Raw genomic sequence first — 22989 nt, 5'->3', positions numbered from 1 at the left:
GACACAAGCAGAGGAGAACCTGTAAAGGCTTCTTGCATAATTTTAGCTGATCTTTGAAGAAAGCCAGGGAAGCCAAGAGATAAAGGTGAGAGGGAAGAGAATTTCAGACAATGGGGACAGCCGATGCAAATGCCTGGTGTGGGGAGATGGATGATCTTGTCAGAGAAAGAGCAAGGAAATCAGACCTGGATCACAGAGTGTGTGGGAGTGAATAATGTGTAAGAAGACTGGAAAGGGAGGAAGGGAACTGATTAGGAAGGGTTTTAGAAGTTATCAGAATTTTATATTTGATCCTGGAGTTTACTGAATAGTGGGCTATCATTACAATGGGGTACAAAACAAGTATTGATCAGCAAAATAAAACTTTGATGTGGGGGTTTTGATTTGTAGGAGAAAAAGCTTTGGGTGCAAGAGATTCAAATTTCAATTAGAAGTGTGCAGAAAACCCAAATCACAACAAATAAACCACTCAATCCACTATGATCTCAACTCTGCCACCTACTACCTGGGTGATCTTGGTCAAGTCACTTAAATTTTCTGGATCTCATTTTTCTCATCTGGGACAGACTAAGTGGTGAGTAGATAGAGTTGTTAGTCAACAAGGCCAGAGTTCAAATCTGGTCTCAGATACTTCCTAGCTGGGCAAGTCACTTAACCTGTTCACCTCAGCTGCCTCATTTTTAAAATGAGGATAATAAGAGCATCTCCCTCCCAGGGTTATTGTGAGATAATATTCGTACATAGGTTAGCACTATCCCCAGCACATAGTAGGTGCTGTATAAATGTCAGCTAGTATTATTATTATTATCATTTTTAATCTGTCAAATGAGAGTGGTGGACTAGATAACCTTGAAGGTCTCTTCCAACTTTGAGCCTATGCTCCATCCGTGGATGTTCAGAGAGCCCACTATTGATGAATTAACAAACATTGATGAAGTACCTCCTATATACCTATATTTCAATACTCTATTGAAATAGGCCTTGATAAGACAAAGAAAGGAATGAAATAATCCCTGCATTCAAGAAAGTTGATTAATTAGCCTGTTAGGTGCTAATATAAAAGTCGAAAGCATCAGAAAGGTAACTGACTTTCCTTCCACTGTGGTCCAGTGAAAAGAAAATGTACAGAGTACAGCTAATGGGACATCGATTATAATCAGCAAATGCTTTCATCCCACCTCCTTTGGTCAATAGCATGATGTCTATAAGCCGAAAGCTGTCAAGTAGAATTTTCTAAAAGGAACAGAATAGATTTAGCTCCACCAATCAATACAGCAATCCAAGACAATTTAGAAAGACTCATGATGAAAATTGCTATCCATTTCCAGAGAGAGAACTGATGAACTCTGAGTGCAAACTGAAGTATAATTTTCTTACTTTATTTTTCTACTTTTTTGACAACACGGGTAATATGAAAATATGTTTTGCATAATATCACATGCATAACAGTACCCTATTGCCTGCCCTCTCAGTGCCTGGGGGAGGACCTGGAGGAAGAAAGATAATTTGGAATTCAAAATTTTAAAGAATGTTGAAAATAGAGAAATAATGAATTAGAAAAAAATAAAAGGAACAGCATTTCCAGAAACCTTGCCACAGGCAATAGATAATACGATGGTTTTGTCTGCCATACTATATCATACAGATTCCTAAGGCCAAGAAAAAAATCTCTCTCCTTTCCAACTTGGTGTGTTAATTGTCATTTTCAAGGTTAACACTATCAAATCTAATGACTTACAAGATCAGTTTGTTCCTGAATAGCTGACTAGTTATTTAAGTATAGCATCTATAACTCTTCCAAATCTCTTGACTGTAAATGGGCACCTAGCACTGGCCCAATGCCCTTTACTCATTCTAGCTATGTATACATATGTGTACTCTTATCTTTTGAATACTTGTTAACATGAATTAAAAACTCCATCCCTTATTCCTTCATTCCTCTTACCTCATTTTCTAGTTTTCCCATTTCAGTTCCTATATTCTCTTTGTTCCTTTGCTTATTTGGTTAACAAGGTAAGGCCAGGTTTAACTTTTTGTCACTGAGTTGAAGATGTCCATCTTGGACTCCAGAATTATTTGGGACCCACCAGCTTCTTTATTGGGTGACCCTGGCCTGCTGTCCTGCAAGAGAACTCAAAAAAATCTGCCCATTTAGCAGGGACTAGATTTTAGTTAATGAAAGGAAAATATGTAAAAAGGAATGAGAAGCACTATAGTGTTTTCAAAATTCACAAATTTGTGCTAGGGTCCCACATAATTTATTTTGAAGAAAACATTCTGTTTTGCTTTTTATAACAACTAAGGAAAGATGGAAATCTATGAAATATACAAATGGTTTGGTTGTACATAATCTGGGTACAATTCAATCAAAACCAAGAATGGAAATTCCCTGAAGGCAGAAATGATTTCATTTTTTAAAAAATTTTTGTAACCTCAGCATCTAACAAGGTGTTTGACATATAATAGACTCTTAATAGATGTTTATTGAATTAAAATATTTGTTTTCTTTTTTCCTGAAGGAAAAAGGGCACAGAACCCAAAGTTATACATAGAAATCAGTTAAAAAGAAATTTTCCCCCTACGCAAAATTATTTACATCTCAAAGCTGTAATTAAATTTTTTTCTTCGTGCTATACTATGCATTTTCTATTGATTTTTGTAATCATTGTATTCCTGTCAGTTGCTCCTAAATCTCTTGTTTCCTATTTTATCTCAGAACTACTACTTCTATTACTACTCCTACTCCTACTCTAACTACCATTACCACCATCATACCAGACAAACAACTACTACTACTGCTGCTGCTGCTTCTGCTGCTGCTGCTGCTGCTACTACTGCTACTGCTACTGCTAGTACTACTATTACTACTGCTACTACTACTATTACTACTGCTACTGCTACTGCTACTACTACTACTACTACTATTTCTTCTCCTCCTCCTCCTCTTCCTAGTACTCTTATGCCTACTAATAGTAACAAAACTTAAGATTTAGATCGCACTTACTAAGTGCTTTACAATTATGATTTCATTTGATTCTCAAGACAATCCTACAAACTGGATGACATTATCACAATCTTCATTTTATAACTGAGGAAACTAGGGCAGACAAAAGTAAAGTGACTTGCCCAGGGTCACACAACTAGTAACTGCCACAGGTTAAATTTGAACTCAAGTCTCCGAATTTTAGGCACAGTGTTCTATCCACTATGCCACCTACCCTTAACTAAAATATTTAGGATCTCATTGATACTGAAGTTCCCTATAATGATAACTGATCATCTTGTGTGGTTCTTGTCCATGTTCTCCCATAGTTTGAAACAGAAAACATTTTGCAGATAATGGAGGAGAACTTGGAATATTATCCCTCTTCTCACTATATGAGCAGCCCCTTCTTTTTGTGCTCATATATTTCCCTGATAATATCCTTAAATCTAGTTCCTTCAGGTTCCTCATGTTTTATATTTTGCAGCAGCATCATCCTGCCACAGAACTCTTCATTGCCTTCTGGGTGATATTCACTTTTAATGGTTCAGAGATATTTGTATATCATGACTCATGATCATACAAGTCATTCCACAAATGCCCATGATCTTTATCAGTCTCATTAGCTAAATCCTGTCTGTACTTATTCTGATCTTTTCCTTTTTTATTTTTTCCCATCTCCACGAAAATATCATCTTATGAATTCAGAAAAATTTTCATATGACCTTTTTGAAAACTGTGAAATTTCCTTACTCTAGGTAGTTTTCTGAGAGACAGCTTCGCACAGAGGATATTGTGTTGGCAGTGGAATCTGGAAGACCTTCTACTTCTGACCCTTATTACTAATACTGTCCTGCCACTGGACTTTGATGATTCTGGAAGAGTGAGGCTGACAACTTTGAGCAACTTTGCGTCACTTAAATCCAATTCACACTCAAGACATCACCTGTCACATCATGATGTCACTGGTGCTGTTTGAAAATGAAGGACAAACAGTAAGAAGCCAGTGAGTAATGCAGTTATTATGATCTCAGTTTTACAGATAAGAAAACAGATGTTCAGAGAAATAAAAGGATTTAACCAAGATCACCTAACAAATGCCAGAACCAGGACTTGTACTTAGGTCCTTAATTCTTAGTCTAGAGTTCATGAGTGAATCACTATGTATTTTTCAACCACAGAGCACTGATGATGACACTGAACAAAAATGATCACCATTCATTCTAGGTCATTTTTTGATATGTACGTGACTTATGTAGGAAAGCTAAATGGGAGGCTTTGCATGTAACTGCTAGACTCTGAATGCATGTAAATTTGTAATTGGCTCATGCTATATTGCTACTTTGTGCTTATGGATGTTGATGCACATATTTATATTTATGTGCACAGATTGAAGGGAAACTGTTATGGTCATTATTCATATCATTCAAGTTAAAAAAGATTTTTGCCTTGAAATATCCAGACATTTTAAGTACAAGTGTTTCTTTTTTTTATCAAGAGACTGACAGTGGCCAAGAAAAACTGGTTTCACAGAGTCTGAATTTGAATTTTGACTTCATGGTACAGTGCAGAGATCTGGGTTTTGAGTCACTGACTTCTGACTGCCACTTAACATTTCCACACCTCAGTTTCCTCATCTTTAAAATAAAAGGTTGGACTAAATTATGTATCAAGTTCCTCTAGGTCTTGATCTAAAGCTTTTGAGTCTTTGACTCACTCAGGGTCCCATGGCCAATAATGAGGTTCTGAACCCTGGCTTCAAGTCTAACAACTCTTGTGCCTACATCACAGTCTCTGTTTGATAAGACATCTCTGTCTCCTGTGAATGGAAAATGCCAGCCTGCCATTGGTTTTTTTCTTTTGCCATTTGCCAAGAAGGGCCACCCTTGCGTTTCAACCCTTGCTGATTTTCCATTACTCCAACCTATCACAAACAACTGGAGATCAGCCAGTTTTCAGGAGCCTGGGAGACTTCTCTCATTCATTCCTTCCTTTAATAAACTCTATTAAGCACACGTTTCTGAAGAGAGAAAAACAATTCCTTCCATTTTTATTTTTTTGCTCATGAGAACATGAGGTGAAAAAGACATTTCATCTCTAACGTGACTCTCTGAGAACCTATAAAAATACACTCTAGATGGGAAGGAGCAGTACATTCCCATGCTTCCCATGCTTATTCTCCATAAGATTGTTCTTACTCCTTAATAATCCAAACCTAGATCTGCTGGGAGAGGTCAGCCCTTTATTCTTCCTCTGTCTCTTCTTCTAACTTGCGCTCTTTTATGCCTTGCTGTTTAAGCTTGAGTCATTGTATTCTCTATGATGTGCATGTTGAAGTATATATATATATGTATGCATACATACATATATTTATGTTTCCATATGAAAACATATACACATGTATATATGTATGCATACATGAATAGGCATGTTTATATATACATGCATACGTAGACACTAATAATAATAGTGAACACATAGTACTTACTATGTACCAAACACTTTACAATTATTATCCCATTTGACCTTCGTAATAACCCTGTGAGGTAGGTACTATTATTATCCCCATTTTATAGATGAGAAAACTGAGGTAAGTGAGGCTAAATGACTTGTCCAGGGTCACACAGCTAATAAGTGCCTGAGGCTGGATTTGAATTCAGATCTGGAGTCAGAAGATCCGAGTTCAAAGACTACCTCTGACACTAGCTATGTGACCCTGGACAAATCACAACCTCTGTTTGCCTCAGATTCCTTATCTGTAAAATGAGGGGGGTGAATTTAGGCAGTCATTTAGTATTTCAGTGGATTTGAAGGCAGAAAGACCTACTTAGATCCAAGTCCTACCTAGACATTTACTAACTTTTGACCCCAGGCATATCACTTAATTTCTTTTGGCCTCATTTTCCTCATTAAGAAAAACTCAGACTGGTAATAGCACTTACACCACAGGTTTGTGGTAAGGTTTAAATAAAATGAGAAGATGTACAAGAAGTTCCAAAAGTCTTTCTTCAGCTTTAAGCTATAAAAGACTTTTGAGACACCCTGTACGTAAAACACTTCTCAAACCTTCAAGCAACTACATCAGTGTTGCCTAATGTTATGATTATTTGATGACTAAGGTCCCTTGAGGTCCACATCTAATCTTTATCGACTAGTCTCACTTCCTCATGGAGAACAGGTAGGTCACTGGGCAGCTTCCCTTGGTCAACTCCTACTCTGAGGGTAGGGGAAGGTGGGGAAAGGCTGAAATGATTGGCAGCTCAAGCAACATCAGAACACTAACTGGAAAACTCAATTTAAGAACTAAAGGGAGAGAACCCCAGACTGAGGAGTCTGAGATGCTCCCTTCATGTAATGTCATAGAGAGAATTTCCATTCCCGTCAATCGATTGACAAGTCAGTAAAACATAGGTAAACAGTTTTGTTTTGTCTTGTTTTGCCCCTCCCCCCTTTTTTGTTTGAATTTGTGATTTCATCAGTATAGGGAACGATGAGTGAGGTAACTCTCACCCTGGATACACAAGCAACCTCTTATGAATCAGAGGTTTTTAACCTGTTGTCTGCAAACTTATTTTAAAAAATGTTTTCATTACATTTCAAAATAATTGATTTCCTTTGCTTCCTATGAATTTTATTTTATGTATTCAAAATCAATATTCTGTAGAGGTTTACTTAGGTTTCACTGGATTGCCAAAGTGGTCCATGACCTCAAAAAAGGTGAAGATCCCATGTCATAGGGTCTTAACAAAGCCTTATCACAGTCACCTGGGGATACTGAGAGGTTAAGTGACTTTCTGAGACATGTTCAACCAGTAAGTGTCAGAGATCACTACTAAATCTACCAAGGCTGGCCTACTCCCTTATCTGTAGTAGACTGTGATGCCTTTCTTGGGAAATGGTAAAGTAAAGGTAGGTGACACACTGGATAGAACGCTAGGAAGTTAGGAAGACTCATCTTTCTGACTTCAAATCTGGCCTCAGACATTTACTAGCTGAGAGACCCTGGGCATGTCACTTAGTTTGCACTAGTTCCCTCATCTGTAAAATGAGCTGTAAAATGAGTGGCAAACCACTCCAGTATATTTGCCAAGATAACCCCAAATGGGGTCTCAAAGTGTTGGACACAACTGAACCACAAAATTAAATTATTTCTTGCATTATGAATTCCAGGTTGGTTGATTTCATATAAAACAATAATTGATTTAGTCTAGGTGGAAATGACGAACCAGTTATGTTTTCATGACTTAATATGAAACTAAGCATCGTACAGGAAAAATATCAACTTCTGGGTGCAATAAAGTAATTCAAATCACAAAATATATTTATTAGTCATCAAATAGTTTTATATATATTATATATATTAAAGCACATGTGTAATCAATATTAGCTATATTAACATTTTCAAAAATATTTTGGGTCTTACCACAGTAGCAAACTTCTTTCATTGAACTGTCATCTGCATTAAAAATTATATCAATAGGTCAACAAACAAATATTTATATGGGAGTTATTTAAGTAGTATTAGGAATTTAGATAAATTGATACTACTTGCCTTAAATATTCAGATGAAATATATGCATGCTAACAAAACTATGCTGAAGTTCAAAATATAATTATTACGTTTCTTTTCATTTCCTAATAAACTGAGGACATAGAGACAAAGCTTTTCTTTCCACATCTCTTTATAGTTTGCTTTTGGGTTCCAGTTCCTCATTTCTAGGTATGACAGTGAACATCACGTCCCCAATGAATCAATACTAGAAAATGAAATATGGACCACGCTACTCAAACTGATCTTAAGACCCTGTTGGCACCTCGGTAGTACAATAGACTGCTGGATCTACATCATTAGTTTACAAGTTGGAATCACATTATAGTTGTTCATTTGTTTGTTGCTGTTTTTTTTTTTTAATTAGTATTAGCAGGTACAGGAATACTCCAAAAATATACAATAATCAGATCAGTCTATTCCTAAGGTACAGCATTCAGACAAACTGACTCTACATTGTACTTTAAAATAGAATAAAACATTTTTGATGAAACATTTCCAGAAGCTGTTCAGTTTGAGGGATGCACATTGGTGCACCATTTTCTTTCTTTCCTTCTTTGTTTTCTTCTATTTTTTTAAACTGGGGATCACAGAGCAGCTTAAATAGCACTAAGTGTCCTGAAGAGCTACTGTGTGTTGTATAAAAGCTGAATAATTCCTGCAGTGTCAGGGGGTGACTGTTCAGCTGTTCGGGATCATGAGTTGATATCCCAGCACTCATAAAATAGAAGACTCAAACCCCAGGAACATACATTGAGGCAGAGATCATCATGACAGTTCTGGAAATAATCTACAAGAAATGTCAACACCCAGGAGGCCAAAAGGCCACCACGGCATCAACATTTACAGCATGGACTTAAAATCAGGGAGAATTCACAGTGAAGTATTCATGTTAAGGGGATGATAACTTCACATTACATTTGGCCCATTTAAAAAAAAATGTGTCGATCTGCAAGATACTCTGGAATGTCTCAAAGGACACATTTGTTTCAAAGGCAGACTATGTAATTCTGTGCAAATTTTTTTTAAATGAAGAAACTGCGTTGTCTAGATGCTTTCATAAAACAATTGTTACATTTTGCTTACACATTGCAACAATTTTCATTTAAAAAGGATTTTTTTTAAGATCGCAAATTTTAATCCAGGTTAACAGGGGAATATGTTTGGCTCCTGGGGTGTGAAAAATATTCCTCCAGATGTAATCTTTTGCCAGAATATTTACATGGTGGTTTCTTCCCATTCAAGCTCAACATCACCTACAAACATAAAAGAATAGGTTACAAGAGAGAAATCATAGTTAAAATCTGCATGATTTCAAGAATTTTGCTGAAAAGATATAACATATGTAAGTGGCCCCACTGTGACTTGGGTTAAAGGGGAATAGAGGGATTCATGTTTACATTGATCAGCCGCCTAAATGCTTGTCAAACTATGCTCACTTTTAAATAATGCACCTGCTGGGGTAGGGGTGGGGGAGAAAATAAGTTGGGTACAACCTGTCTCTGTTTACCTTCCATGGCATCCAAAGAGTCCATCTTCTGGAGGGCTGAATAATTCACAAAACAGATGGGCTGATGACTTCCCTTACTTGATAAGAGATCCAAAATGCATTGGTGCAAAAAAATGTATTGTGCCTGGACAGCAAAGAAATGCAAAGGAAACCAAAAATACTTTTGAACACTTATTTTGAAGAAAAATACAGAATAATAAAGGCATACATAAATAAAGAGGCAGTTGTTCTGGAGGGATTGTATACCATTTACAACAAAGGGTCACGTAGCAAACACTTAGCAAACTGCCTAGCATGCAGTATTTGCTTAATAAATGCTTGCTACTGATCCAGGTGATTAAATTCCAAGTACTTTTTGAGATGGCTAAAAAATGACAAACCACTAGTTTATACTTTTGTTCAATTTCGTGTTTCATTTGGTTGCTCATTCATTCAACAAGCATTTATTAAGCACTTACTACACGTCAGGCACATTGCTAGTAGCAGGCTGATACTAAGACAAAAATAATACAATGTCCTCAAACAGTTTCAATTCTACTGGAAAAAATGGTATGTGAACATGTCAGGAAATATAAAATGTACAGGCATTTTCAGATAGGGGAGACCACAGCAACCATGGAGAGGCAAAGCAGGAAAAGATCACGTTAGGATAAGCTAAAGAATAAGATCTCTTGATAAATGGTGTGCTAGGCAGCAAGCAGGGTTGTAGAAAGGAGAGGGTGATCTTTGTAAAGCTGGAGGTGCCAAGAACTTTTCAAGGACCAATTATTTTTTTAAGTTCCCATAGCTGTGACCACACCTATCCAAAAGCCCAAGTTGAACATCAAAAAAAAAAAAGTTGTGTTAGTCACATTTTGCGTACCTGATATCAAGCTTTTGGGATTTCTTTCTAAATAATTAAATGAAACACTAACACAGTGGGACACTCAAATTAGCCCTGAAGGTAGTCCAAGAATATTGTTCTCAATGGCAGCATCTCTGTAGGACACATTTCGTCTTCCAAGGAAATCACTTTGTAGGATGGTACATAGTTGGATATTATCAGGTCTTGTGTATTTGGTAAAAAATTATTCTCTATACTTTCTGATATCTGATGGTTATGAACAGTTCCATCAACCCTTCTTCTGACAGGAGAGGGGAAAACAATGGCTGTTAAAACTTGTAACTGGGCATGTTATGGTACACAACAAGGTAATTCTGGGATAATTCTCAGAGGATGTGTATTTTTAATGTGAACCTGTGATTTCATCCATGTAGAAATGCCCTCCATTGGAACAGATTGTCAATGTTTCTAGTTAATCATGATAAGGAATATTTCTATAATACTGTCAGATTTCTAATAAATGTAGTAAATAAAACAACCACGACAGTAATAATAACGGCTAACATTTATATAGCTCTGTAAGGTTTACAAAGCATTTTACATACGTTTTCTCCGTCGATCCACACAACAGTCCTGGACGTAGGTGCTATTACTGTTTCCATTTTACATATAGATAAACTGAGGCTGAGAAACGTTAGTTACTAAGTAACTGAGGCAGATTTGATATTGTCTTCATGACTAAGTTTAGCGCTCTATCCACTACACCAGCTAGCTGTAGTAGAGAGTATAGATGGGGAAAATCTCATAGCTATAACCATGAAACCCGTAACCATATTGTACAAAAATTTCTGGTCTATTTTCCTTCTACATAGGGGGATCCAGAGCGGGAAAATTATTTCAGAGTGGTTCCACTAGGTGGAGTTAAGACAGGCTCATTGTTCGTAAGATGCTCATGGATCTGTAGCGCTATCTGGAAGAAGACAGCATGGGGAGGTAGAAGTAGGAGCTGGATCAACAGAGACCTGTATTCAAGTCTTGAACCTGATACTTATTGACTGTGACGTTGAGTTACATACTTAACATTTCTGAACTTCAGTTTTCTCATTTCTATAATGAGCATAAAATGCTTATAAAATCTACCCACAGTTGAAAAGTGATTTGCAAAACATTAAGGTACTTTAGTTATTATTATTGGGGTTGTGAATGCGCCCCCAACCATGGGTGAGAGCAGGGGTACTCAAGTCACAAGGCACCATCTCATGGCTAGCAAGTGTCCTTAGGTATAGGACTTTTGAGGCCCATGAAAACCACATCAACCAACCATCTCTGAAAGAATGCAGGTCTGTAATATTAAGACACTTTGAGGATAGGTCTGTTTCTTCTCTTCTATGAGCAAAAGGCACTGAGGAACTTAAAATGCCTTGAAGGTAGGGATTTTCCTTTTTTGGCTTTGTAACTCCAGGACAATACCTGGCATGTAGTAGCCATTTAACAAATGCTCATCGCATAGAACTGGCATCAGAATGGTAGTGAAAAGGCTTTATAAAATTATAATAAAATTATAACATTGTGTGTTATAATAGGGTATTGTCATAAGTCATTGCTAAAAGGGATGCACTATTCAGTGACATCAGATTGATGTATGCATATAAATAGAAAGCTTTGGAAATCTCATGATATAGGATGTATTTTCATATATACGGTGTGTGCACATGTGTTTATATAATGAAAGGTAGTCATGAAACAGTGGATAGAGCCCTGGCCATAAGGCCAGGAAGGTATAAGTTCAAATCCTGCCTTGGCCACATAATGACTGGGTGACCTTTACAAGTCCTTTGATCTCTCATTTCTTTTGCAAATTCTTTAAAATTATAAACTTCAGTGAAGGTGCCCACTTGCATTGGTAAAGAGAACTTTTTATTATCTTGGAGTTTCCTATACTATTGAAATCACAGATTTAGTCCTGATCTTTAAAATATAAATATATAAATGAATCTATGAAAAGTATTTGGTAAATATTTTTTCTACATAAGTATATGTAATATATAAAATATCTTCTCACAGACAGTAATATATATGTTTCATAGTATTAGCAGACCACTGGATGAAGTAAAGGAATTATTTCCAAATGGAAAAGGTTTCTTTTTGCATAACCATTTTGCTTCTATTATTTTGGGATTAAACAGAAATCAAGCAGAGATCCAATCCAACATATAACCTGTTGGTTTTATATATACATTTCAGTTGTGCCCAACTTTTCAAGACCCCATTTGGAATTTTCTTGGCAAAGATACTGGAGTGGTTTGCCATTTCCTCCTCCAGCTCATTTTATATATGAGGAACTGAGGAAAACAGGGTTATACATGTATGCATATGTGTATTATAAGCATATGCATATGTGTATATGCATATATTTAGATATAATTATTACATTATGTGTAATATAGATGGAATGTATTTTATAATTATATATATATAGTAGGAATATATCCAGAATTATACTAACAATTGATATATAGAGAAAATTCCCCAAACTAATTTTGGTTCTCAAGCATTTCCTAGTAGATAGTGAGCTGATCCAGGAGTTAGAAAAACTGGGTACCCTGTCCTGCCTCTGCCATATAGTTTATGTGTGACCTTCGGCAGTGCTCTCATTCACAAGGCAACTCAATGACTGTCACTTGTAGAACTGCCACTATTAATGGGTAGAAGGAGTTTTCAGGGAGTCCCACAAACCTATTAAATCATAAGGCTGTACTAAATAAAAGAAAAAATTTACCAGTATTAAATATGAAAACGAACTGATGAATTTTGCTTCCTCTTTCTTTCCTTCTAGGGGCAGGATTATTCTGAAGAAGATTATTATTAATGACAACGGGGCCCAAATCTGACAGTGAGATAATGCGCCTTCAAATTGTTCAAAGGCAATCATTTATTTGTGTCAAAAGTATCTTTTTTGAGAGTAGAAATAGTAAAATTCTATAAAATGTCAGAATAAAAAAAACCTAAGCATTATACCTTGTATAAGGAGGAAGAGAAGGGAATCGGCATTTATATTGTGCTTAATATGTGCCAGGCACTCTACGTATGTATCTCATTTGATTCTCACAACACCGAGAAGCAGATGCTATTATTTACACCTATTTTACAACTGGAGAAACTCAGCAAGGAGAGATTGTTGTTCTTTTTTAAGTGACTTGCCCAGGATCACACCACACTAACACTTCAGCAAATTAGTGAGCAGAGCACCTAGGTGATACAGTCGATATGGCTCTGGGCTTGGAATCAGAAACACTCATCTTTCTGAGTTCCAATCCTGGCTGTGTGACCCTGGGCAAGTCACTTAACCCTCTTGGCCTCACCATCTGTAAAGTGAGCTGGAGAAGGAAATGGCAAACCACTCCAGTCTCTTTGCCAAGAAAACCCTAAATAGGATTGTGAAGAGTCAGACACAACTGAAACAACAGAGACAACACAAGTTAGCTAGTAAGTATTTGAGGCCACATTTGAACTCAGGTCTTCCTGACTGCTGGTCCAACACTTTATCTACTGTCTCAGAAATGTAGTTCCAGTTATCTCCTTTAAAGCTTTGTGCGCTTGAAAATATTAAAGGGACATCAGTCTTTCATCTGAAGGGTTGTTTAGACTCTAGATGGATTCAAAGGATTATTGGCAGCTGTCTTACCAGGTTCTGTACCATGCACATTCTCTCACTTCTCAGTTCTGCTACAAGTCCGTATATATCCACAAAATCATGGTCATTTATATGCTGCGTTAAATGGTCCAGAGCAATAAAAACTCCTGTTCTTCCAACTCCAGCACTTCAAAGGAAACAGACCACAGATTATGAGTTATTTACACTGTACAATACAAAGCAACTTGCTGGTACTTATAGTAAATGGGAGTCCAGTGGAACAGTGGATAGAGTGTTGGGCTTGGAGTCAGGAAGACCTAAGTTCAGATCTGGTTCTAGCCTTCTAGCTCTGTGACCCTAAGCAAATCACTTAACCTTGTTTACCTCAGTTTCCTCATCTGTAAAAGGAGCAGAAAAAGGAAATGGCAAACCACTCCAGTATATCTGTGAAGAAAACCCCAGTGAGGTCATGAAGAATCAGATATGACCAAAAACGACTGGACAACAAGATCAAGGTCCTTTCCAGCTCTAAATCTATAATTCTATGAAATGCTGATTGATGATGACAATGAGGAAGAGGAAACCTGTTACTAATAAATGCCAACCATTTCAAATATGAAACATTTTCACAAGATAGTGTGTAGCATAGTGCTTGGTTCACAACAGACATTCAATAAATGATTGTCAACTTGACTACACAGCTTTTTTCCTCTTTGTGTTGCAATCTTGTATATTTTAAAAATCTTTTCCTTAGTAGATTTATTTCTCACAGATATAACAACTGACAGATGATTTGAGAAGGCACAAGGAAATAGAACACTGGACTTGGAGACAGGTCTAAATTTGAAAACTGCCTCAGAGACTTAGTAGCCATGTGTCTATGGGCAAGTCATTTTGGGGTGGGTTTTTACTTTTGTTTAGTTGTGAGTTTTTTGTTGTTGTTTTTGGTTTGTTTTTGTTGTTTTTGGTGGAGGCAATTGGGGCTAATTGACTTGCCCTGGGTCGATACAGCTAGTTAAAGTGTCTAAGGACAGATTTGAACTCAGCTCCTCCTGACTCCAGGTCCAATGCTCCATCCGCTTTGTCACCTAGCTACCCCTGCAAATCACTTTGACCTCCCACTGCCCCTGTTTTATTATCTGTAAAATGACAGTATTCTTTTCTAGGCTCTTCACTTAATTTCACAAGTGAGAATTGAATGGGAAAACATACGAAAAGTACTATATCAAACATTAACTACTTTGCTTTTATGATACTTTCACTTTAATGTTTGAGTATGGGCCTTATCCAGTGAAATTTTTGGGGGAGGAAAAAAACAAAACAAAAAGTGAAATCTCAACAACATTGAGAAGCCCATACCAGAAACATTTACACCACCCCATAGCATTAGCTATATACTTGTGGATAGCAAGCCTACTTCTAGGGAAGATGGGGTTCTTAACCTAGGGTCCATGAAGGTTGTTGTTTTTTTTTTTTTTAATTTTGAGAATTTCAATAGAATTGGTTTCTTTTGTCATCATTAGTAATATATTTTATGCATTTTAAAGCAGTACATTTTTAAAACATGATTCTGATTAGGAGCCCATAGACTTTGCCAGACTGCCAAAGGGGTCTATGACAAACAGAACGTTAAGAATCCCTGCTTTGGAATCAGAGAACGTGGACTTAGAATTTCCCTAAGACATTTCTTCTATAACTTTGGGTGAGTCACTTGGCTTCCCAGGTCCTCAATTTCCTTTTCCTCAAAGAAGGGATTTGGACTAAATGGACTTTGAGGCCCCCTTCAGTTCTCAATGCCATTGCTAATTACTTCATATGAGATAATACATGTAAACTACATACTGCTTTATAAATATCAGTTTCTATCACTAGGGTAAATGGTATGGCACACTTTAAGAACTGGAAAAGGATGGAGAAGAGGGTGTCTAGTATCCAAAAGGCTTGAAAATGAAAAGGTTAGATGATTGGTAAGTTTGTCACTGAGGAGCACAGATATGATGTGGAGAAGCCAAAGGAGGCAGCTCATTATCAATGGCTTTTAATGCCCCCAGAAACCATTTACAATCCATTCCTGATTTTAGTGGCACTGGACAAGCAGGCCAAGAGTAATGTGATCTGAGCAGCTCATTCCAGGGATCAAACATGCGCTAGCAGCAAAGAGGGCATCACAATCATGTAGCTTCGAAGCCTCAAGGGCGTGTGTTGTTGTTATAAGGTTGTCATGGTATAAAACAAGGGTGTAGTCTGTGGAAATTATGTGGCTAAAAAAAACCACCACAAAAACCACATGCTTTTTATCTGCCGTGTAACTGTGGGTGTAAAAATGACCACTGACTAAGATCTTACTCTTACACATGCATTCTGAATTTTATACTGTTAATGGAAATACAATTTAAAATATTTTGTAGCTGAAAAAAAAATTATGTGTATATATATCTATATTTATCTATGTATGTAGATATATAAATATATATGACAAGAAAATTTTAGTTCATTACCTTATAGTGTAAGTTTTTTAAAGGTAGGTACCATGCCTTTTTAAAATCTTTTTATTCCTCTAGTCTTGCCAAAGAGATAGTATGGCAGAGTTATGAGACCATAGATCTAGAACAGTAAGAAAGATTGGAAGCCAACTAGTCCAACTAGGAAATCATAGGTCTAGACCACAAATATAAGTACCAGGCAGTGCATGTATATGTATATGTGTGCTTATCTGTGTGCATGAGTATTTGGGGGAAGATGTTTACATCTAATGTACCATCTCCTTCCACTGATAAAACTCTAATCTAACTTACGGTGCTATCCAGAAGACTCAACATTGAGAACTTAATGGCTAAGGGACTTGTCCAGTCATACATTTAGTTTGTGTCAGTTGTGAGACACAAAGATAGGTTTTCTTGACAAGACAAGCCCTTTAACCATTCTACCATACTATCTGTCCTTGTCTATAGGAAACACTTAATAAATGTTCAAAGACAATGAAAGGCATTGTAATTGTGCTTGATATTTGCAGATTTCTACATGGTCAATGGTCATTTCTAAAACTAAACCAGATGTCAAAATGAAGAGAAAGAGTTGACAGAGGGAAAAGTCATGAAATAGAAAAATTATTAGAGCTAGGAACAGCAACCTCTTTGGCTTATATGAATAATGCTTAAGGTGCCTCCCTAAGTGAATAACCAGTGGAGTTTATTGTTTTTGTTGTATGTAACATAAATTAATGGTAACTTGGAAATAATGAGCTGTTGGAAAAGATCTTAGTATATTAATATGTCAAATAAAATTAGAAGGGTAATGGTCTGATTTGGAATCTAGAACACGATGTTTAAAAGTAAGACTTGGTCAGCGAATCTCTATCATTATTCAGAGGAAAGGGCAATGTTATCTTGCTCTGTCATAGATATATTTTTACATTGAAGGTGACACATTAGAGAAATTACAGTGCAGAAGAAATAGTATTGGGTTGCAAATCAAAAGACCCAATTATAAATAGTGACTTAAAGATCTTACGAGTTATTGTGACCTTCAGAAACTCACCTAGGTCCTTTTGACCTCAGTTCCTGAGGATAATAATAACTTCTTACTATGTCCCTTATACAACTGCTGTGAAGAAAACACTTTGTAAAACTTAAAGACCTATATGATTCTAAATGTTATAAGTACACATTACTGATAATCATACTGAAGTATTCAACTTTTTCTTATATATTATTCCATGCATAACAACCAACTTTTGTATACATTTGGCCAATTTTATCCAAAGAGAGAGGCTCTAATGGAGGAATTCCAATACTGAATTATTCCAGAAATCTCAGGGGTATTTCAGCATGGTATATGATTTATTTGAGGTCAGGTAGGTGGTGCAGTGGATAGAGTGGTGGGCCCAGAATCATGAAAACTCATTTATCTTTACAGCCCTCCCTCACTCAAAACAAAGTCAAGTGCAAGTCATGTCATTATTTCTCTGATGGCATGGTCTTCTTCGGCAATGAAGGATGAACACACACACACACACACACACACACTTATTTCAGTGGTCTACTCTTAAGAAAAAATTACAACCTTGATAAAAGTGGTAATTCACAGAATGGAAAGATCTGATAAATATTATTGAAGTACAATTTGTCTTTGTGACCCCTCCCCAGATATTTCCAAAAATTAGAACTACCTTGATTTTATAGTTATTTTTCATCTAACTTAGATTTAATAATCTTATATAAATTAATGTTGGCTTTTCCCCACTGAAATTAACCATTACATAGAGATATAGGCTCCTGACCACAAACTCTAAAATAAGGCAGAAATTCTTTTAGGTGTTATTTATAGTTCAAAACTACTAATTCTTCATTTATCCAACTACAACTTCTATAATTTCAATCACTAAAGGTTTATAGGTTGGTGAATAATTCAGAGATCTACATAGTTAAGGAAAAAACTTATTAAATTATCTGGGGAAACATGGTTATTCTATCTTTTCCACTGATCTATGAGACTAGAAAATAGCAATTACTATGAGGGGCAAACTTTTTAATTTATAATTAACTTATATTAAGAAAATTCCATAACCAAAGGAAAACAGATTTCTCAGAGCCAAGATAGAGAAGCAAAGACAGGAACTATCCTGAACTCTCTCAAATTTTCATATGAACAATATTAAAATAATGTCTCAAAATGAATTCTGGAGTGGCAGAACCAAAAAAAAAATGAAGTGAAACAATTTTCCAGCCCAAGACAACTTAGAAGTTCAGGAGGAAATGTCTGTTGCATTGGTCTGAGAGTGTCATGTAATCCAGTGCAGCAAGATAGCAACAGACCTTGAGGGTAACTGAATTGGGAAAAGTGGTTTCTGGAGCTCTCAGCCGAATGATGGTAAGGGAGTTGGACAACTGGTCAGAAAGAGATTACAGGGGACCATTTTGTGACACTGGGAGCAAAACTATGTTACATTTCCCACACGTGAATTTGGGTTGCAGTCTCAGGGAAAGGAGGAACAGTAGCACGAGTGAGGCTCCTGATCATAGTTTCAGGACAGAAAAGAATGTGGTCATTCAGAAACCACAGCACAGGCCAGGAGGGTCATAATCATGTCTTTCCTTAGATCATGCTACCTTGGAAAAACTGTCCATGGGATTTTCTCAATAAAGGTACTTGAGTGGTTTGCCATTTCCTCCTCTAGCTCATTTTACAGATGAGACAAACAGGGTTAAGTGATTTGTCTAGGGTCACACAGTAAGTGTCTGAGGTCAGAATTGAACTCAGGGAGGTAAGTTTTCCTGACTTGAGGCACAGCACTCTATCCACTGCACCACCACATAAATGATTACCTATGATATATCTGCTATGAGAAAGATGGAATCCAAAGTCACTTTTAACTGCTACTACAACCACAAACCATGCCTCAATTCCAGAAAGAGAGCTTCACCATTCAATTCTCAAGAAATTGATAAACCGTTTCTCAAGAATTCTCTTCAATTTTTTCACAATTAAGGTTAATTCCAGTTCTTTCATGGAATAAGTTCTCTTAGTCCTTTTTCTTTCTCTCCATTCAGCCATCATATTTAACAGTCTCTTCAGAACTGCATTTAAACTATCAGTCTTCTTAATAGTTAAATTAGAATAGTACAAGATTCCATTGCCTCTTAAAGATACAATGATAATATCTAAAGCAACAGTTCTTATATCCTCTCCTTTGGCAATCAGGCAAAGCCTATGGATTCCTTAAGTGTTTTAAAATAACTGAAGAAAATGCTAAGTTTCAGAGGTTAGGGAAAACTTCAGTTTAAGTTCACAGGCCCCCTAAAATCTCCATAGACCCAGATTAAGAACACCTGATTTAAAGTCTCTGTGGAAGAGGTTATTGAAACTGGTATTATACTTCATATTGAGACTATCATCAAAATCATCCACCTCATTACTTGTTTTTCAGATTATTTGCCCTGTGATTCCTTTTATGAATCATTTATGAGATGTATAAATATCATGCAAGTTGATATGAAGCATTATTATCCTTGTCATAACATAATCAGTAGAGTAGCCATTGGGTCACCATCACCAGAAACTACAAAAGGATTATCCCCAAGGAACTTGGAAAATGCAGAGTATGCAAATCCCTAGGAGCTATGCCAGACATCACTATGGGCTGTAAATATTTAGCGACTATTGAATTCCTAGTAAGGTGTGACCTGGTGGGTTTAATTATACATCAGAAGCTATCTTTTGTGCACAGACAGATGACAAATCTTCATAATACAAATATAGAACTCAGACTGTCCTGGAAAACTCAACCAATAAATTCTATTGGTACTGAATCTGCAACATTATTACAGACCCAAATGTTGCTAAAAAAAAAAATCACTAGGACATAACACTGATCCACAAAAAATGAAAACAAAAAATTTAAGATCAATAATTCTAATAAATATTGTCATATCAAAAATTCATAATCTGCAAAATGTAGAATGAAAACCTTTTAAATTGTAGAGACCTAAAATAAGAAATCATAAATACATGGGAAGAGATTAAAGTACATATCATTCTCCTTATCCTTTCTGCTATTGGATGTATACTGAAGATGTTTTCTCTGAGTTGGTAGATAACGAACTTACATTTCAATACTTTTATTCCCATATAGAAAGAAGCTATTTATAAAACTGAAAAAAATAACCTGAAGAACATCAAATTGATAAGATTAATAGTAGGGTAACTGTTTGTCCTGGAAATATTTCTATCTGACCTCAAACAAATAAGATGAGAAGAATGATTTTTTCTGTAATGGTTATGGACCACTAGATGATTTCATTGGTTTTGGAAGATTTAACTATAGTAGAAATAATAATAACAGCAATAAAATTTGTCAGTTTATAGAATTCCAAGGTTTACCAAGTGTTTTCAATATGTTAACTTTTTTTAATCTAAATGAAAATTCTGTAAGATGATTAACTACTGTCTGTATGACAATGAAAATCAGGTTATCAATAATTAAATTATTAATTTAATTTAATAAATCAATAATGAAATTAAATTAAATATGAACAAAAAGCATTTTTGGATCAGTAAGTGAAGGGTATTTAATTCTTTAGCATAAGGAACTCCAGGTGTGAGAATTTCCTTCCACTAATGAAGATAGCAAACTGTCTATGACCAAGTAGATAAGTTTCAGGTAGTTGCTTAAAGTACAAAGAACTTGATAAACAGGATTTGAATACTGATATTCCTGATTCAAAGTCCAGACTTGTAGTAACAATACATCCATTCTTTGATTATTAAATTTTTAAAGTCCATTTGATCATATTTTAAACTTACCTGCAATGAACAACCATTGGGGTGGTGTCATGGGCTCGGTTTGCTCTAATTAATTTCACAAAGTGAATTAATGGTGCACTATTTTCAGGAACCCCATGTTCAGGCCAAGCAGTAAAGTTACACTGTCGAACTGTCATACAATCTCCGTGCTGGCAACCATGTCAGATTAAAGAGGGTTCATAAAAATGGTATCAGCATAATCATAAAGAATGAAAATAGCAGATCTAAAAACACTACAGAAATGACTAGCTTAGTTTTGATATAAGTCAATTCAGTATGACAGATACTTCATTTTACGAAAGACTCAACACTGATATAGTAGGGGAAATTTTACTCAATAGAGCAAGAGATTGATTAGGATGTCTACAAATAACTGTTTCCCCAGCATTTTCATTCATATTTATTGTACAGTATAATAGAATTCTGGATTTGTGTTCATAAAGTTAGGTTTAGCAAAAACAATTTTAGAACCCAAACTTAAGCAAATTATACAGATATGGCTTGAGAGTATGAAGAGCCTTGTACATGGATATAAATGACAGAGAGATGGATAGGGATTGGGCTTGTGTTTCATTGTTATAGGGAAATCCCAGGTGAGGAAACTTCCTGTGTCAATACAGATGGGCCATTCACTTCAACTCACTAGTATTAGAGAGTTGCCTTGAATATTGAATATGAGATTGCTGTGGGTCACACAGTCAGCCTATGTTAGAGACCAGACTTGAACCCAGGACTTACTAACTTTCTATCCAACTGTGTCATGCTAAACATTGATGGAGATACAAACATAATTATAAATACAGAAAATTTTTTAATATACTAATAATAGATATATGTATATCCATATGTATATTTGTATATAAATAAGAATGAAAACTCAGGAATGGGAACATTCTGAAATAAAGAAACCAAGATTATTTGGATTTCTCTCTGTTTTTTTTTCCCTCCACCACTGCTTTGATATGGGGCTCTGCAATGTTTTCCTTGCTGTCATAAATATCCCCCCTTTTTCTCCCTATTATACCCACCCATTGTCCTCAGCCTTGGAATGATCCCTACAGGCACCTTGCCATTTCCATTCCATATCTATCTTTGATCCCCTAAAGGATTTGGATATACCAAAAGACCAGGGAGAAGAAGTCAGATAGATGACTAGATATAGCAGAATATAGCAGAATGAAATAGATGTGCTTAACCTACTTCAGTTGCAGTGGTACATATCCTACACTAAAATCCTCTTTAAATGCTTTCCTGTGATTGGAGATGATACTGGATTCTGAGGTTGGTCTTTCTCTGGAGGATAGGCTCTGCCAAGTTACCAAGTCCAAGAACCAGCCTAGCTACATTCATAATTGTTCACTGCAAAAGGAAGTGGCCTCAGGGAATTAAATTCAAGAATATTTATTAAGCACTGGCTAAGGACTAGGTTAGTTACTAAGGATAGGAAGACAAAATAGAAGTAGCTTTTGCCTTCAAATTTCTGTTCTGTTATGATGAATACTTTAGGCTACAACAACTCTAGAATATTGTCCACTAAGACACAAAGGGGTTATAAATCAGTGTCAGTGGAAGAAGCAATCAACACCCAAATCAAGTATCTTAGAAATAAAGTATGGAATAAGCACACCAAATAACCTACAAGTTTTTTTTTTCTACTATAATGTGATGCTTATACTCTCTATAACTTAGTCAAAGAACTTGGACTTTGTGACAATTTTTTTAAAAAAATTGTTTGCTCTGTTAACTCCCCTAACCAATATAGGTCACAACCTATTTATTACTTACAGTCTTAAAGAGTTGTTCAAGACCATAAAAATGCCCCAAGTCATACAACTCTCGTAGAAACGGATATTCAAACCCAAGACTTCCTGACTTCAAGTTCATTGCTATGATAACTGAAATTCTGCAACTTGGTTTTGTACAGACAGATAAGATTTTCTGTCATTTCATCTATACCACATGGAAGTGAACATAAGGGTTTGTTCTAATCTAAACAACAGATACTAACTCTTGCCTCTGTGGTTATGTCTGAGATGATCTCTCTCCTCATTTGCATTTCTTAGAATCTTTAGCTTCCTTCAGAATCAAGCTCAAATGTTGCCTTCAACAGGCGGCCTATCTTGATTTCACCAGTTATTAATGCCCTCTCCAACATAAATCATTTTGTATGTATGAGGTATTTAATTTC

At 36.0% G+C, this 22989-nt stretch overlaps 1 protein-coding gene across 3 annotated transcripts in view; it reads right to left on the bottom strand.

Moving 5' to 3' along the window:
• Positions 1-7286: 7286 nt before the first annotated feature.
• The window catches only part of PTPRQ (protein tyrosine phosphatase receptor type Q), a 315483-nt gene continuing 299780 nt past the window's right edge, over positions 7287-22989 (bottom strand). For all 3 annotated transcript variants that reach the window (XM_072655471.1, XM_072655472.1, XM_072655474.1), the window contains 4 exons: positions 20802-20950; positions 13551-13686; positions 9043-9166; positions 7287-8788 (listed from right to left, as the gene is read on the bottom strand). In XM_072655471.1, coding sequence (XP_072511572.1) covers positions 8751-8788; positions 9043-9166; positions 13551-13686; positions 20802-20950 — 447 coding nt within the window. In that variant the 3' untranslated portion in view covers positions 7287-8750. The remainder of the gene's footprint in view (positions 8789-9042; positions 9167-13550; positions 13687-20801; positions 20951-22989) is intronic.

Source organism: Notamacropus eugenii, chromosome 3, assembly GCF_028372415.1.
Source record: "Notamacropus eugenii isolate mMacEug1 chromosome 3, mMacEug1.pri_v2, whole genome shotgun sequence".
Classification (NCBI taxonomy): Eukaryota; Metazoa; Chordata; class Mammalia; order Diprotodontia; family Macropodidae; genus Notamacropus; species Notamacropus eugenii.
The sequence above is the reverse complement of the archived record's forward strand: the minus strand, read 5'-3'. Positions and strand labels throughout refer to the sequence as shown.